This window comes from Theobroma umbraticum, unplaced genomic scaffold, assembly GCF_002168275.2.
Source record: "Theobroma umbraticum cultivar Fairchild unplaced genomic scaffold, ASM216827v3 scaffold_56.0, whole genome shotgun sequence".
NCBI lineage: Eukaryota > Viridiplantae > Streptophyta > Magnoliopsida > Malvales > Malvaceae > Theobroma > Theobroma umbraticum.
Genome location: NW_018397256.1, coordinates 11257456 through 11272822, shown reverse-complemented (window position 1 = coordinate 11272822; position 15367 = coordinate 11257456). Strand labels below are relative to the sequence as shown.

General features: G+C 38.0%; 2 protein-coding genes and 1 pseudogene across 2 annotated transcripts; 1 reads left to right on the top strand and 2 right to left on the bottom strand.

Moving 5' to 3' along the window:
- Positions 1-5041: 5041 nt before the first annotated feature.
- LOC110411448 (uncharacterized) lies at positions 5042-7475 on the bottom strand. Its single transcript, XM_021421601.1, has 4 exons — positions 6781-7475; positions 6044-6303; positions 5659-5841; positions 5042-5556 (listed from the first exon to the last, which is right to left on the bottom strand). The coding sequence occupies exons 1-4, from the start codon at positions 7181-7183 to the stop codon at positions 5215-5217; spliced, it is 1188 nt and encodes a 395-aa protein (XP_021277276.1). The 5' UTR covers positions 7184-7475; the 3' UTR covers positions 5042-5214.
- Positions 7476-8725: 1250 nt separating this feature from the next.
- On the bottom strand, positions 8726-11142 carry LOC110410746 (uncharacterized). Its single transcript, XM_021420612.1, has 7 exons — positions 10833-11142; positions 10302-10643; positions 10058-10175; positions 9806-9936; positions 9327-9703; positions 8957-9115; positions 8726-8860 (listed from the first exon to the last, which is right to left on the bottom strand). The coding sequence occupies exons 1-7, from the start codon at positions 11140-11142 to the stop codon at positions 8726-8728; spliced, it is 1572 nt and encodes a 523-aa protein (XP_021276287.1).
- Positions 11143-11182: 40 nt separating this feature from the next.
- The window catches only part of LOC149527550 (omega-amidase, chloroplastic-like), a 9087-nt pseudogene continuing 4902 nt past the window's right edge, over positions 11183-15367 (top strand).

The following is a 15367-nucleotide window of genomic DNA, read 5'->3' as shown; positions in this document are numbered from 1 at the left end:
AGGTGGAGGAGGAGACTTGTATGTGAATGGAAGCAGTGGGAGGAGAGGTGGGATTTATGCTTGCATTTATAATACGGTGGGGGTGGTGACCCGTATTTGTAGTTAAAAAGGGGATGGGGGGGACTTGTATGTATAAGGAGGAGGCAGTGGGAGCCTGAGAGGGGATGTGGGATTTATGCTTGTATTATAATTGGAGGCGGTGGAAAAGGAGAGGAGGAGGAGGTTTATACTTGTGATGAGCCAATAGGCAGAGCTGCTAAAGGATGATGTTCCGGTGACTAGAGAAGTTGATGAGAGGAGAAGGATAAGGAGATATGAATCAAGAATAAGAAATTCACTCGTAATGCGAGTAGCCCCTGCTTGACTACCCAATTGTCTATATAGGAAGTTTGAGGACCCTGACTGCGGACATGAGAAAAAAGTTGTTAATGCTGAAAAATATAATTTTGTTTTGCAGGGAGAACTTCTTTCCTTTCATGGTTTCGAATTATCATAATTCTACATAAAAACGGCTTTTTATGGTTTCCAAACAATGCCTTTCTTTTCCTTAGGCTTTGTCTCTAAAGTTAAATCTTATTCTTTGGCCACTTTAATGGCTCGATGATGACTTGCTCTTAGCATGAAACGTTCCCACATTTGAATTTGACCATTGTGGCGATGAGTAATAATATCCGTTTGGAGGGCGGAGGGTCGCAGCACCGATTGCTTGAAGGGTGTCGAGATGAGTTTAATTAGGCCATATCATGATGTGGAGTTGGACTACATCCATTCGATTGATGTATAAGCCTAACAGAGCTAAGACTCCAAGGACGCTTGCCTTCTACACGACAGATAACAATTAGATGCTTTTTGGCATTTGCTTCTTCGAGTAGTTGCTACAGCAGCAACATGGTTGGCAGCTGAACCTTTTCTTGCTCTTGATATTTCTGTTTTTATTTTTGTATTTGCTTTGATGTGTCAAAATGGTTGACAACAAAGCCTTTATATAGATTTGTAAGTGTCTCTTCTTCAAAGATACAACCCTTTCATTAAGGCACTATTTTATCTAAAAGATATTTTTTCATTTTACCAAATACATTTTTTGGACAAAAGTATTGTTTCAATAATCATCTTATGAAAAAGTAACTATTCATTTCATAAACTATAATCCTTGAGTTATAATTTGAAACAATCACATTTAACTTTTGAGTTATTCTTTTTAATATGTCTCATAATTTTTTATTATTATTTTATCAAGAGATATAACTATTCACATAAAAATTTATCTATAATCCAATAGATATGTCACTTCATGTGATATAATTTTTTAACTAAAATAACTTTTTATTATGTGACATAACTTTTGATTTTAAAAATACACCAACAATGCATTGTTCTAAGGTCAAGTTACCTAAAACTTCAACATGTTTATCATTCCTTGCCGCTCTAGTTGTGTACTTTATGTGGTTCCATCACCCCTTTTAGCCTTCACCTGTATGGTCTCCACCTTATGGCCGATCTTTTCGAGTTGTGAACTTAGTTCAGATATAGCTTTTTCAGGCAGAAATAACTAATCAACATCCTTTCCAGCAAACCATTCAATAATGTCTCGTCCCAATGGCATGCTCTCATCCCACTCTTGTTGCTCATTTGGCTTCACCCGCTTGACACAAACCAATGTCTGAACACTGCCCATATCCTTTTTCTTGAAAGACAACACTGATTTTCCATGGAATCTTGATAACTTGTATCATCTAGGTCTTAGAGAGTGGTGTGTAACTACTTTATAGGTCTCTAGCCGGCTCTCAACTAAGCCTCTCCTTGTTGCTAAGATTAAATATAATTTGATTATGCTTGATATGGTTGTATTAGTTTCTGTTTTACGCCGCAACCTCATTTCCATGGGATCGAATTTCACTAAGAACGGCATGCTAAATCAAGTAAGATCAAGCAAAACTTATCATTTGTTACAGGTGAAATGTGTCTAAGTATATTGTAATCTTATCACATTCAATCATAAAACTAGAAACTCATCAACGGTTATAATATGCAGCGATCTCTTTTTCCAGCCTCTGGATTTCATTTATAGCACGACTCCTTGCAGCTGGATTATTAGTTGAACCTACAATAGCTGTCAATTCGGCTATTTTCCTCTTTCTGGCACTAATCTGTATATGCACCAGAAAAACATGCAGTAAATAAGGAATGTAGTATTATTAAATTGAGGAGAGAATGATCTAAGAAAGCCATAGTAATGAAAACAGACCTGTCTAAAAGGCCATCCTCCTCTACGGCCTGTTACTTCACCGTGTACTTTTATGTAATATTGTTTCAGACACATTCAACCGCCTGGCTGCTTCCCTTCTAGGCAATCCGTAATATGGTGTTAAATCATCGCGGCCAAACATCTTTATTCTCTTTCTCTGCATTTCACCTCAAAAAGGAATACAACCCCAAGTCAGAGTCTAGAATACAAATATCTAAAGCAGCATCCAAGTTCAATGAAGGTTGCAATGTATGTAGGTGTATATATAATGCAATTACTTTCAAATTCAAATAATCCATCCTGCCCAGAGGCTCTAACTGAAATAGGAATATACAGGGTCAGATCAGACAGTAGCTACAACCTGTTCTCTCAGATTGATTGGACGTCTCCCACGATTGTTCGGGTTCGTTGCCTCATGAGAGCCAGTAGCTGCAACCTGCCCTACTGGAGAGATGCTTGTATTCGCAGCTTCACTCGTCTGAATGCCACCTGCAAAAAATTTCAGTCAATTCCACCAAACTGTTACTCATAAGGAGATACTTGGATCCGCTAACAACGTATATTCTATATAGTTACGAGCAGACAGATTTTCACCCATACCCGGCCTGAAGCATAGGACTTTAAAGAAATCTGCACGTGGATCGTCATACATGCTCCATCCCTCTTGCTCTTGCTTCATGAAATATTGCGAAAGGAACTTTTCCACGTCCTTATAGCCTTTATCATAAAAACTATTGAAAGAAAATGGAAAAATGAGATTTATGACTGAGTCTTCAAGATTTTGACCAGGTTATAATCAAATAAGAAAAACATTTAAACAAGAAAGTGAAGCGAAAGAAGAACATTAAACTTACTCAATGTTTTCGGCACCTGAAACTACAGTAGTATCCTCGTCTAAAACATTACTGAGAGCATGAAAAAAACGTCCACGTAATAATTTGCCATGAAGCTGTAGTTTCTTAACAAGGGGGCCTGCCATGATAAAAACCAAACATCATTATCAAAAACGATCAGTGTCAAAAGAACAACCTAATCACGAGCAAACACAATCTCATTAGCATAAATTTAAAATAAAAATATCTCCCATTTCAAATAACAAGTAACATGAAACTCACCTTTGCGATGAGTAATTTCTCTCAACATGTCGCAACCACTACAATCTGATGGAGATGTTCTGCTTGGCGTGAGAGAAGGTTTTCCCTTATTCTTATGGAGTCTTTCTGTTTCCAAACTTGTCTCTATTTGACTATTCATTTCTGCAAAAGAAGTTGCTTGAGAATTCTCCAAATTGGACTCGTTATACTTATTCGCTTGAGAATTCCTTAAATTGGACTCATTAAGCATACCCGCTCAAGAATTCTCCAAATTGGGCTCATTACGCATACCCTTCCAATTGGTTTTCTATCTATAAAGGATTAATATCTTCCTGCTCTGTAAAGAAGGAATTGAAGAACGACGTAAAACGGGTTCTTGGACAGGTAATAAGTCCTATTGAGTAGGTAAACTCCGGCTATTTAGACTTTCATTTACCGAGTTTGTTTCACCTTGATTACTTGTGTTCCCACGAATCTTTGAAGGACCCGACCCAGAGCACCCTGCATTAGAGTTATCCTTCTTGTGAGTAAAGATTCCAAATAATTCCTCCAAATGATTAACTTTAATAGGTTGCTTACGTTTCCCACCTGCTTGAGGAATAAAGGGATGTTGCGAGGGTTCCTGAACAGTCGAGTTCACTCGAGTAGGAACGTGCGGATTGTTTAAATCTTCATTTTCGAAGTTTTGTTGTATTTGGGTAGTCGTGCTCAAATTGTTCATTGAAGGATTCGATTGAGAGTTAACGCATAATTCGAAGTGTCGAATTATGTAAAGAAGATGTTCCAAAAAGAGAAGGATTTATGTTGTTCAAGAATCGTTCCTAGCGTCATCATAAATGCATGATTCATGTTGCCCATGAAAATGTTATATCATCATCCGGTATAGGGGCTCCATGTTGTTCATGAAATTTAGAGCTTCATCCACTAATGGGACATAATGAGGGTCATCGTTGGGAACATTGGCATTTGGATCCGCCATACCTGAAGACCTGAGAGTGTCTATTACTGTAAAATCTCAAGTTCTTTGGTGGAAAGTGGAACTTTGGAATTGGTTGGTGGTTGCTCCGGAATAGTAGCACCACCGAGTTAGAGAGAACCGTGAATACAAACATTTGATTCATTAGTGCATATTGTTTCAATTTATATAGAGTATAGAACTCAATTGGAAAAGGCGCGAGAAGGCAGTTCATGACCGTTGAGAGGCAAGGTAACGGTTGGGACTGGGAAGCTGCTTAAAAGTTAAAACGTTGTTTGCCAGACTTGATCAAGTGGTCTCATCTTCACCATAAGAAGCCTAAATTGACGCAAATGTCCTTGTCCGAACTAAAGCAAAAAGACCGACTTCTTTTTTGTACTTTCGTAAAGCTTGGATTTTAAGTTTATAGGTTAAGATAGCAATTTAAAAACTTGGAGCTGATCTTGTTTTTTCCACAGGAATTGCTCTCTCCTTTGATGAATGAAATGCTCAATTTTCAAAAAAAAAAAATGGTAATAAGGATGCCAATGTCCTGAACAAGGAGTGCTAAGGCGATTCAATCTCTAGTGCCAAATCGAGCCCGAGTCGCTTTAAGTCTCGCAGAGGTTGGAGATTGGAGCAATCAAAGAGAAAAGGCATGGGAGGGACTTAAAAGGAGACCGAAGACCATGATAAGGTAGTTATAATTCGGAATTGCGTGTGAGCTCTTGTGATTCTGAAAAGGAAACAAAAGCCGGAGAAAAGAAGATTGTTCTCTTGCAAACTTTTTAAAAGCACTTTAGATGATACTCGGTTTGTTGTTCCAGACAATGCCCTTGTTTTCTTCATAGCTATTTACACGACTTAATTTGACTCGAGGACTTGCTCATTGCACGAAACATTCCCACATTTGAATTCGATCACAGTGGCGGTAAGTGATAGTATCCACTGGGAGGCCGGAGGGTCGCAGCCGCACCGATTGCTCGAGGGGTGTCAGGACGAGTTTGGTTAGGCCAGGCCATGATGTGGAGTTGGACTATATCCATTCTCTCAATAGATAAAGCTAGGGTGTCCCTTATTTCTTTGTGATCACAACAGTGTATAAACCCAACAGAGCTAACACTCGAAGGCATTACACTCTTGCCTTCTAATCGAGAGATAACAATTAGTTGCTTTTTGGCATTTGCCTCTTCAAGTAGTTGCTGCAGCCCAGCACGGTCGGCAGCTGAATCCTTTATTACTGAGTAGATGCAGATAAACCCCTATGGCAAATAATCAAATATAAGATAAATACAAAGGAATTTGTTAAACTAGTTTTCTTCTTAGCATAAGCAAATATGAAAAGATCATAATTAAGGAGTTACCTCGTCTGTCCGTTTGATGTCCAATCCAAATCGACCTTCTCCTGGTTCTGGTATCATTTCAAGTGAAACTTCATCAACTCCTGGTAGGAACCATAGCCTTATGCCCTGCAATAATTCTACAGTTGTGGTGTGGTTTTGTTGCTTCCCTCGACTTATTTCCTTTCCACTAGGATTGGTTTTCTCCTTTAGGGAAAAAAAATGTTGCGAAAGATACAAAGCGCACAAAGAGATTAAGTTTATTGAGCAAAAAAAAAAAAACAAAGAGATTAAGTTTATTTTCCTCTTGGTTTAGGTAAAAAGTCATGCATATATCACATGGCTCAAGAACTCATTTAGGAAACTTAACGTCAAGACTAGTAAGGTTGAGAGAAAGAGAGAGAGCTACCGATGTCACAATCTGTTCTGTTTGGATATTGACAAAGACAAGGGGTGCCCCTGAAGATACTGCTGCTGTAAACCAGGCCATGCTCCTGGATAGAGTAGCCTCAATGTAAAATTCACCTTGAAAGGGCAAGAAAAGAATGGAACTAATAACAGTAGATCCTTGGTCCGGCATGTAAGTACCCACTTTCGCCTTCCAATCATACTTCACTTCCTTTCTGTTGAACCCCCTAAAGTCCACATTCAGCACCTTCCTGCTCATTTCTGCAACACCAGACGGAAACCCCCAATTTACTAAGTTTTGCATATTATGGAATGGAGAAAGTTTGTTATTTTAATCCTTTATTATTTGATTCGAGTTTCTCCAGATTCGTTGTCATACAAGGCTCAACCACTCTGTCAATTCAAAATCATGGTTTTTTTGAGAAACTCTAATCCTCTTAGAATCCTGAAGGAAGCAGATTCTTGCATCAAACTCAGCAAATTTCAACAAGCTAATCAAATTTTTGCTTCTAGCTGTTGTGACTGTTCCTTTTTGTCTTAAATTTTAGACAAACTGATTCTCGACCTTGTGGTCTAGCAATAAGTGGAAATTCAAAGCAACAGCCCTGGGGTATGAAGCTAAGATCACATGGTTAAAAAGAACTTTTCACCAGTTTTCCTCAACTAGCATTCATTGTTCTGATTTTGGGGCTGTGTTAGCCAATATTAAGACAGATTGAAGGAAAAGAAGATACTTACCTTGGAGATTAGTGTATTGTTCTAAGGTCAAGTCTCCTAGAACTGCAACATGTCTGTCATCCCTTGCCGCTTTAATTGTGTACTTCCTCTGCAGCATTGAACCTTTCTCTGCAACAACACGAACACGAAGCTTATGTGTTGCATCACCCCTTCTAACCTTCACCCATATCGTCTCCACCTTCTGGCCAATCTTTCCGAGCCGTGAACTTAGTTCAGATCTAGCTTTTACAGGCCGAAATAACTCATCAACATCCTTTTCAGCCAACCCTTCAATAATGTCTCCAGGCAACGGCATGCTCTCATCCCACTCTTCTTGCTCATCTTGCTTCACCCGCTTCACACAAACCAGAGTTTGAACACTGCCCATATTCTTCTTCCTGGAAAAAAGACATTGATTTTCCATGGAATCTTATAAACTTATATCAACAAGGTCTTAGAGAGTTGTGTAACCATCTAGAAACACATCAAGGATGTAGACTTTCATAGGTCTCACCTATGACATTGGTATGTTGGAATCCTTTGTTTTAATATTCATTACGGTATGATAAGGACAAGGGAGCCGGCTCTCAACTTAGGCTCTCCTTGTTGCTGAGATTAAACATAACTAGAAATAGTGAAATTCACATTAATCATATACATCTATGAATTCAACTAATCTTTGGTTGGTCCGTCCACCATGTGTGAATACTTACAAAAAAAACCATACAAACTTCATCAACTCTACTAGCTAACTTGTCTTGTGAAGGAAAAAAGGACTTGTCTCTAACGGAGCTGGAGATATCTAGACTGCTATTATTGAAATTCTGAAGGACACATCACATTACCATTCTAGCAGTTTTGCTGATGTTGACATTGCCTTGTTGCTGAAATTGCTCAAATCATGGCCACCTGCAATAATATTTCCTGTTATTGGTATTGTGAGGACGATTGTCCTGCACCCTGCTGGGGCGAGTATACTTTACCATGGCTCATCTCCAAACAAGAATTTGCAGTTGGCTTATTCTACCCTGATACTGAATTATGCAGTGCTGCTAACTGAAAAGAAGGATGAAGAAGGCCAATCTCATGTTCTTTCAGCAGCTTTAGCGATTGCTGAACAGGAAAATCTACGAGTTGATTCAAGATTCCGAGCTTTAGGTTCCATTGGATCATTCATGCTTGAGGGTCTAGTGAAAAAAATAGCGATGGACTTAGAAGTTGAGAACATCGCCAAAGTAACCAAGGCGTCTAAGGAAGCCAAGATTGCAGAAATTGGAGCTGACATTGAACTATCAACAAACATATCTTTTAGGTGGGGGTCAAATAGGAGAATAGGGAGGAAATGTGGGTCATTTTTCCTGAACTTGCGGTCAAGGCGTTCATCAAACAAAAACTAACGTTCGCTGCATTTTTTGCTCTTTTTATTGTTTAGGAAATGGTAAACGGCTTGGATGGACCTTTGGGCTTATTATTCACCAATAAGAAAAACCATCCTTTCTCTTTTCATTATTTTTGGGAATTAGTTGGACCAAATTCACTACCTTACAGGCAAAGCAAATGCAAATGGATGTTGTCTCTCAAAAAACAAAAACAAAAAATGCATGCTCATGTACTATAAATATTCCATATATACGAGTCTATGATCTTGATTTGACGTATTTATAGTTAAACTTGACGGTTAAGTTTAGGTAAAACAAAAGAGTTGGATTGAAGAGGAAGTGAAATTCGATCACATGGTAATGAGGTTGCCGTGTAAAACAAAAATTGTAAATCAACTTTATGTTATTATTGGTTGTTTTGAGGCTAAGAACAGCATGCTATATCAAGCATGCATGCCCACTTAGCACCAAAAAAGGAATAAAGAAAAAGAAACCACAAATGACACCAGAAATAATAATTAAAAAATATATATTCCAAAAATCTCAAGATCATACAAAAATTGTCATTCATTGCAGGTGGAAAATCATCAAGGGCGATAAAGTGCATCGATCTGTTCTTCCAACGTCCGGATTTCATCTCTAGCTCGATCCCTTGCAGCTGGATTATCAGTTGAATCTGCGATAGCAGTCAATTTAGCTATTTTCCTCCTATTGGCAGTAATCTGTATATGCACCAGAAAAACATGTTGTAAATAAGGAATGTAGCATTTAAATTGAGGCGAGAATGATCTAAGAAAGCCATAGCAATGAAAAAAGACCTCTCTATAAGGCCATCTTCTACCCTTTTTCCCTGTTACTTCATCAAATATGTTATGCAATACAGTTTCAGACAAATTCAACATCCTGGCTGCATCCTTTCTAAGCATTTCGAAAAACGGTTTTAAATCATTGAACGTCATCATCTTTATTCTCTTTCTCTGCATTTCATCCCAAAAAGAAATATAACCCGAATTAGAGTCTAGAATACAAATATCTGAAGTAACATCCAGGTTCAATGAAGGTTCTAATGCATGTACGTAGATATATAATGCAAAGACAAATAATCCATCCTGCCCAGATCCTCTTAACTGAAATAGGAAAGATCAACGGCCTTTAGTATATATAGTCAGATCAGACAGTAGCTACAACCTGTTCACTAAGATTGATTGAACGTCTCCCACTATTGTTGGGGTTCGTTGCCTCATGAGAGCCAGTAGCTGCAACCTGCCCCGCCTGAGAGATACTAGTATTCGCAGCTTCAGCGTTACTGCGGTTCGCAGCTTCAGCAGGGGCAGTAGCTAATACTCGTGCTGTCGGGGGGACAGGATTTCTCTCTCGGTTACTAGTATTCGCAGCTTCAGCAGGGGCAGTGGCTAATACTCGTGCTGTCGGGGGGAGAGGATTTCTCTCTCGGTTACTAGTATTCGCAGCTTCAGCAGGGGCACTAGCTAAGACTCGTGCTGTGGGCGGGACAGGATTTTTCTCTCGGTTACTGGTATTCGCAGTTTCACCGGTCGGAATGCCACCTGCAAAAATTCAAACAATTCTGCTCATAAGAAGATACCTGGATCTCCTGACAACGTATTTTCTATGTAGTTACAATAAGACAGATTTTCACCCATACACACCAGGCCCAAAGCATAGGACTTTAAAGAAAACTGCACGCGGATCGTCATACATGCTCCATCCCTCTTGCTCTTGCTGGATGAAATATTGCGAAAGGAACTTTTCCACGTCCTTGTAGCCTTTATCGTATAAACTATTGAAAGAAAATGAAAAATGAGTTTTATAACTGAGTCGTCAAGATTTTGACCAAGCTAAAATCAAATAAGAGAACATTTAAGCAAGAAAGTGGAGAGAAACAAGAACCTTTAACTTACTCGATATTTTCAGCATCTAAAACTACAGTCGTATCCTCGTCGAAAACATTACTGAGAGCATGAAAAAAACGTCCACGTAATAATTCACCATGAAGCTGTAGTTTCTTAACAAGAGAGCCTGCCATGATAAAAACGAAATATCGTTATCAAAAGAACAACCTAATCACAAGCCAAAACAATCTCACTAGCATAAATTTAAAATAATATATATCCCATTTCAAATAACAAGTAACAAGAAACTCACCTCTGCGATGGGTAATTTCTCTCAACATTTGACAACCACTACAACCAGATGGGGGTGGTCTGCTTAGCCCAACAGAAAGTTTCCCCTTATTCTTATCGAGCCTTTGTGTTCCCAAACCTGTTTCTACTTGAGAATTCTCCAAATTGGGCTCACTATGCATACCCCTTTCGGAATTCTCTAAATTGACCTCATTACGCATACTTGTTTGAGCATTCTCCAAATTGGGCTCGTTATGCATACCCTCCCAATCGGTTGCTATCTGCAAAGGATTAGTAGCTTCCTGCTCTGTAAATGGAGGAATTGAAGAAGGATGTAAAACGGGTTCTTGGACAGGTAATAAGTCTGTTGAATAGGAATATTCGGGTTGTTTAGACTTTCATTTACCAAGTTTGTTTCATCTGATTCTCGTTTTCCCTGAATCTTTGAAGGACCCGACCCAGAGCACCCGCATTAGAGTTATCCTTCTTGTGAGTAAAGATATTAATTAATTCCTCGAAATGATTAACTTTAAATGGTTGCTACGTTTCTCACCTGATGAGATAAAAGGATGTTGCGATGGTTCCTGATCAGTCGAGTTCACACGAGTAGGAACATGGAGATTGTTTAAACCTTCATTTTCGAAGTTTTGTTGCATTTGAGTAGTCGTGCTCAAATTGTTCAATGAAGGATTCGATTGAGAGTTAACGCGTAAATTCCCAGTGTCAGAATTATCTGAAGAAGGGTTTCCAAAAAGAGAAGGATTTAAGTTGTTCAAGAAATCGTTCCTAGTGTCATCCATAAATGGATGGTTCATGTTGCCCATGAAAATGTTCATATCATCATCCGGTAATAGGGGCTCCATGTTGTTCATGAAATTTAGAGCTTCATCCCTAATGGACGTAATGGGTGGTCATCATCAGGAACATAGCATTTGGATCCGCCATACTGAAGACCTGAGAGTGCGTAAAATCTCAGTTTCTTTGGAGGAAAGTTGGACTTTGGAATTGGTTGGTGGTTGCTCCACCGATTTACAGAGAGCCGTGAATAGAAATTTTTGATTCGTTAGTTCATATTTTTTCAATTTATATAGAGTATAGAACTCAATTGGAAAAGGCGCGAGAAGGCAGTTAATGACCGTTGAGAGCAAGCTAACGGTTGGGACTGGGAGTTTCTTGAAACGTTGTTGCCAGCCTGATCAAGTGATCTCATCTTCACCATATGAAGCCTAATTGACGAAAATCTCCTTGTCCGAACTAAAGCACGAAGACCAGAGTATCAGATACAGAAAGTGAAATGAAATGAAGTCAGCGGTGTTCACCTAGTTAGCTCCAAGAATCTCAGTCATTCCTCAATCTCACGCTCCCTTCTCAGCACTCATCAAAACCCTTTCCCAAAAAACATCTTCATTCCAACAATTCCCAGAAACACCAAAACCTGTACAATCAACGATACCAAAAGCTCAAATCAGGACCAATCAACATAGGTAATGGCATTCTCTTAAGCCTGAACAAGCCAGGCACCACCTTCCCTCCCTCTTCCCACCCCTCCTCTTTTCTTTGTTTACTCGTTTCCTTGTGTTATTATGTTGAGTGATCTGTTTGGGTTGTTGTTACAGTTCAGATTGGGATTTGCCAGTTGTCGTGACGCCGGTAAAAAAGGAACATAGAGCATGCTGGAAGCCATGAGGAGGCTGCTCAAAAGGTGCCCACTTGTCCTCTTGCTTGTAATTATTTTATCTGTCTGTATCTCAAGGTTTGACCTTTCTGATTGAAATGAGGGTTTGTTGGGTAAAAATTTGGTAAAATTAAGCTTGCAGTCTCGAATTGGAAGCCTGAAAAAGTAGAAATTTTGTTGCGTGGTGGGTCTTTGAAATTTGTGGACACCAGATAAAGGAAATTTTACACAACGAAACCTCTGCACATAACGACATGATGCTTTATGCATCAATCTTACTACCCAGACAAGCGAACCATGAATTGATGATCACGTTTTAACCTTTCAGTTTGATGACCAAAAACTGTGGGGAATATAAAAAACATTTGTGTCCTGTGAAATGGTTTTGGTTTCACAAATTACATGTAATACATTAAGCAAGTTTTTAAATGAATATAATATCATAGCATCAACTTAAGGCCCTTCCTTTTTTGTTATATTATGTCAGGAAATATGGAACAGCCCATGCCCATATTCAACGGACAGCTTCCCAGTATATGCCGAAGATATTGACGCAGGTGGTGATGCGTCTCCTTCAACAGCTATGCTGTCTGAAGTTGTACAATACTTGTTGCGTCTTTGGTACTGATGGAAAGCTGAAAGCCAAGCACCGCAAGGTAGAGGCACTTCCTATCCGATATGGTATTCTACACCAAATCCAGTTTTGCACATTATTTATATGTGACTGGACTTGGCAAAGGAATGCATTCTGGAGCTTCCTGTTATTTCTTGTCCATTAGGTAGAATAATTTCAGTATTGTACAACGTCTGTCATCACCTGTATACAAGCTCATTCATAGACACATATTACTAGATGACTGGACCATCTAATACATTGGTTTTTGTTATTATGATTCCAAATTTTTGTTTGGTACCATCAAAACCTAGATTTCTGTTGGAAGGAAATGATAATTGATATTTAGTTTTAACTATCTTTTATCTTTTACCACCAACTTACTAGTATGCAAACACCAAATATCAGATGCCAAGTTTAGACAATTCTATAGCTTAATTGATATCATTCTGAAGTCTCCTTTGAAGCTGGTGTGCATTCTATTTATGACATTCCTGTGGAACTACAGATTCACCTCTCTGATATTCATATTCCCGGGAAGATTACCTTTATGGAATCTAAGACCCTTACTGCAGGGGAGACTCCTACCATTGTGGACACAGGTTTGTTTGATTCCATTGGCTTTGCACACATGAACACGTTACCCAGTCCATAATTTTTGTCAGAAGCATTTTCTCCACCATACATTGTATAAATCATCTCCTGTCACAGGCTTTTATATGGCACTTCTATGCTCCTTTCATCTGCACCATTAACTGTGATAAATGCTATATCAAACTTTGTACAATTTGATTTTTCAGACAACTAATCTATGTCAGCAATCTGGTATACTAGTGGAGTAATTTTTTCAAAGTGGGAAACTAATCATCCAACGACTACTTCTTTATTCTCTTATAGTGAACTCTGTTTTTGCTGATTATACTGAATACAGATATCTTAAGCAGCATCCAGATTCAATGAAGGTTTCAATGCATGTACGTGGATATATAATGCAATTATTTTCAAATTCAAATAATCCATCTTGCCCGGAGGCTCTAACTGACATAGGAAAGATCAATGGCCTTCAATATATAAGAGCAATCTGTACACTCAGATTGACTCGACGTCTCCCACTGTTATTGGGGTTCGCTGCTTCAGGAGACCCAGTAGCTGCAACCCGCCCTGCCTTATAGATGCTAGTATTTGCAGCTTCAGCAGGGGCAGTAGCTAATACTCATGCTGTCGGGGAGACAATATTTTTCTCTCGGTTACTAATATTAGCAGCTTCACCCATTTGAATGCCAGCTGCAACAATTCCGACAATTCTACTTATAAGAAGATACCTAGATCTGCTAACAACGTATTTTCTGTACAGTTACGATAACATAGATTTTCACCCCGAAGCATAGGACTGACTTCAAAGAAAACTGCACACAGATGGTCATGCATGCTCCATCCCTCTTGCTTTTGCCTGATGAAATATTGCAAAAGAAAAGAAACTTTTCCACGTCCTTATGACCTTTATCACAAAAACTGAAAGTTTTCCACACATCCTTGTAACCTTTATGGTAAAAACCATTGAAAGACAATGAAAAATGAGTTTGATGATTGAGTCTTCAAGATTTTGACCAACTTATAGTCAAATAAGAAAACAATTAATTAAAGAAGAAGGTGAAGAGAAAGAAAAACATTAAACTTACTCAATATTTTTAGCATCTGAAATTAGAGTAATATCATTGTCTAAAACATTACTGAGATTATAAAAAGGAGTTCAGATAGTAATTGGTCATGAAGCTATAATTTCTTAACAAAGACGTCTATTGTGATAAAAACGAAATATCTTTACAAAAAACAACTTAATTACAAGCCAAAAAAAATCCCACTAACATAAATTTAAAATAAAATATATTCTATCTTAAGTAAGAAGTAAAATGAAACTTACCCTTTACATAATTTCTCTCAACATTTCGCAGTCACTACAATCATATGGGAGTGGTCCGGCTGGCCTAATGGAACGTTTCCCTTCTGCTTATTCTTATAACCTATCTCTGCTTTACCCACATGAGAATTCTCCAAATTAGACTCATTCTCCATTTTACTAATTAAGATAAAATAACTAGATTTTTTTTAAAATTTTAATCAAAATTATATAAAAGTTAATTAATTTTTGAAATGGACGCTACTTTAAAAATACAAATATCGTTGATAAAAATAATAAAAATTAAAATATTTTTTAATTAATTAAAAAAATTATTGTTATACTTTTTAAAAAAAATTAAAAAAATAAGGAGCCTCAATCGAGCTTCCTAGGGAAGCACCGGTGCTTCCTTAAGGAGCTCGATCAGGGCTCCCCAGGGGAGCTCTGATGCTCCCAATTGAGAGCTCTTTGAAAAAAAATTATATAATGATAATTATAAAATTTAATTAATGATAAAATTATTTTTTTATCTTTATCATATTAACAAGTTAATGAAAATATTAATGATTGATTAACTATTCAATTAACATTTTTTAAAATAAAATATATATTTTAAAAATTAATAAATTTTTTTATATTTTCAATCAAAATTCAAGAGTTACTCTAATTATTAGTGATTATGTATACCGGGTTGAGAATTCTCCGAATTGGGCTCACTACGCATATCCTCCCAACAGTTGCTATGCGTAAATGATCAGTAGCTTCCTCCTCCGTAACGGTTGCGACTGGGAATTTTTGTGAAACGTTGTTTGGCAGGCTTGATCAGGTGATCTCATCTTCACCAGAAGAAGCCTAAATTGACGAAAATCTCCTTGTCCGAACTAAAGCCAAAAGACGAGAGTA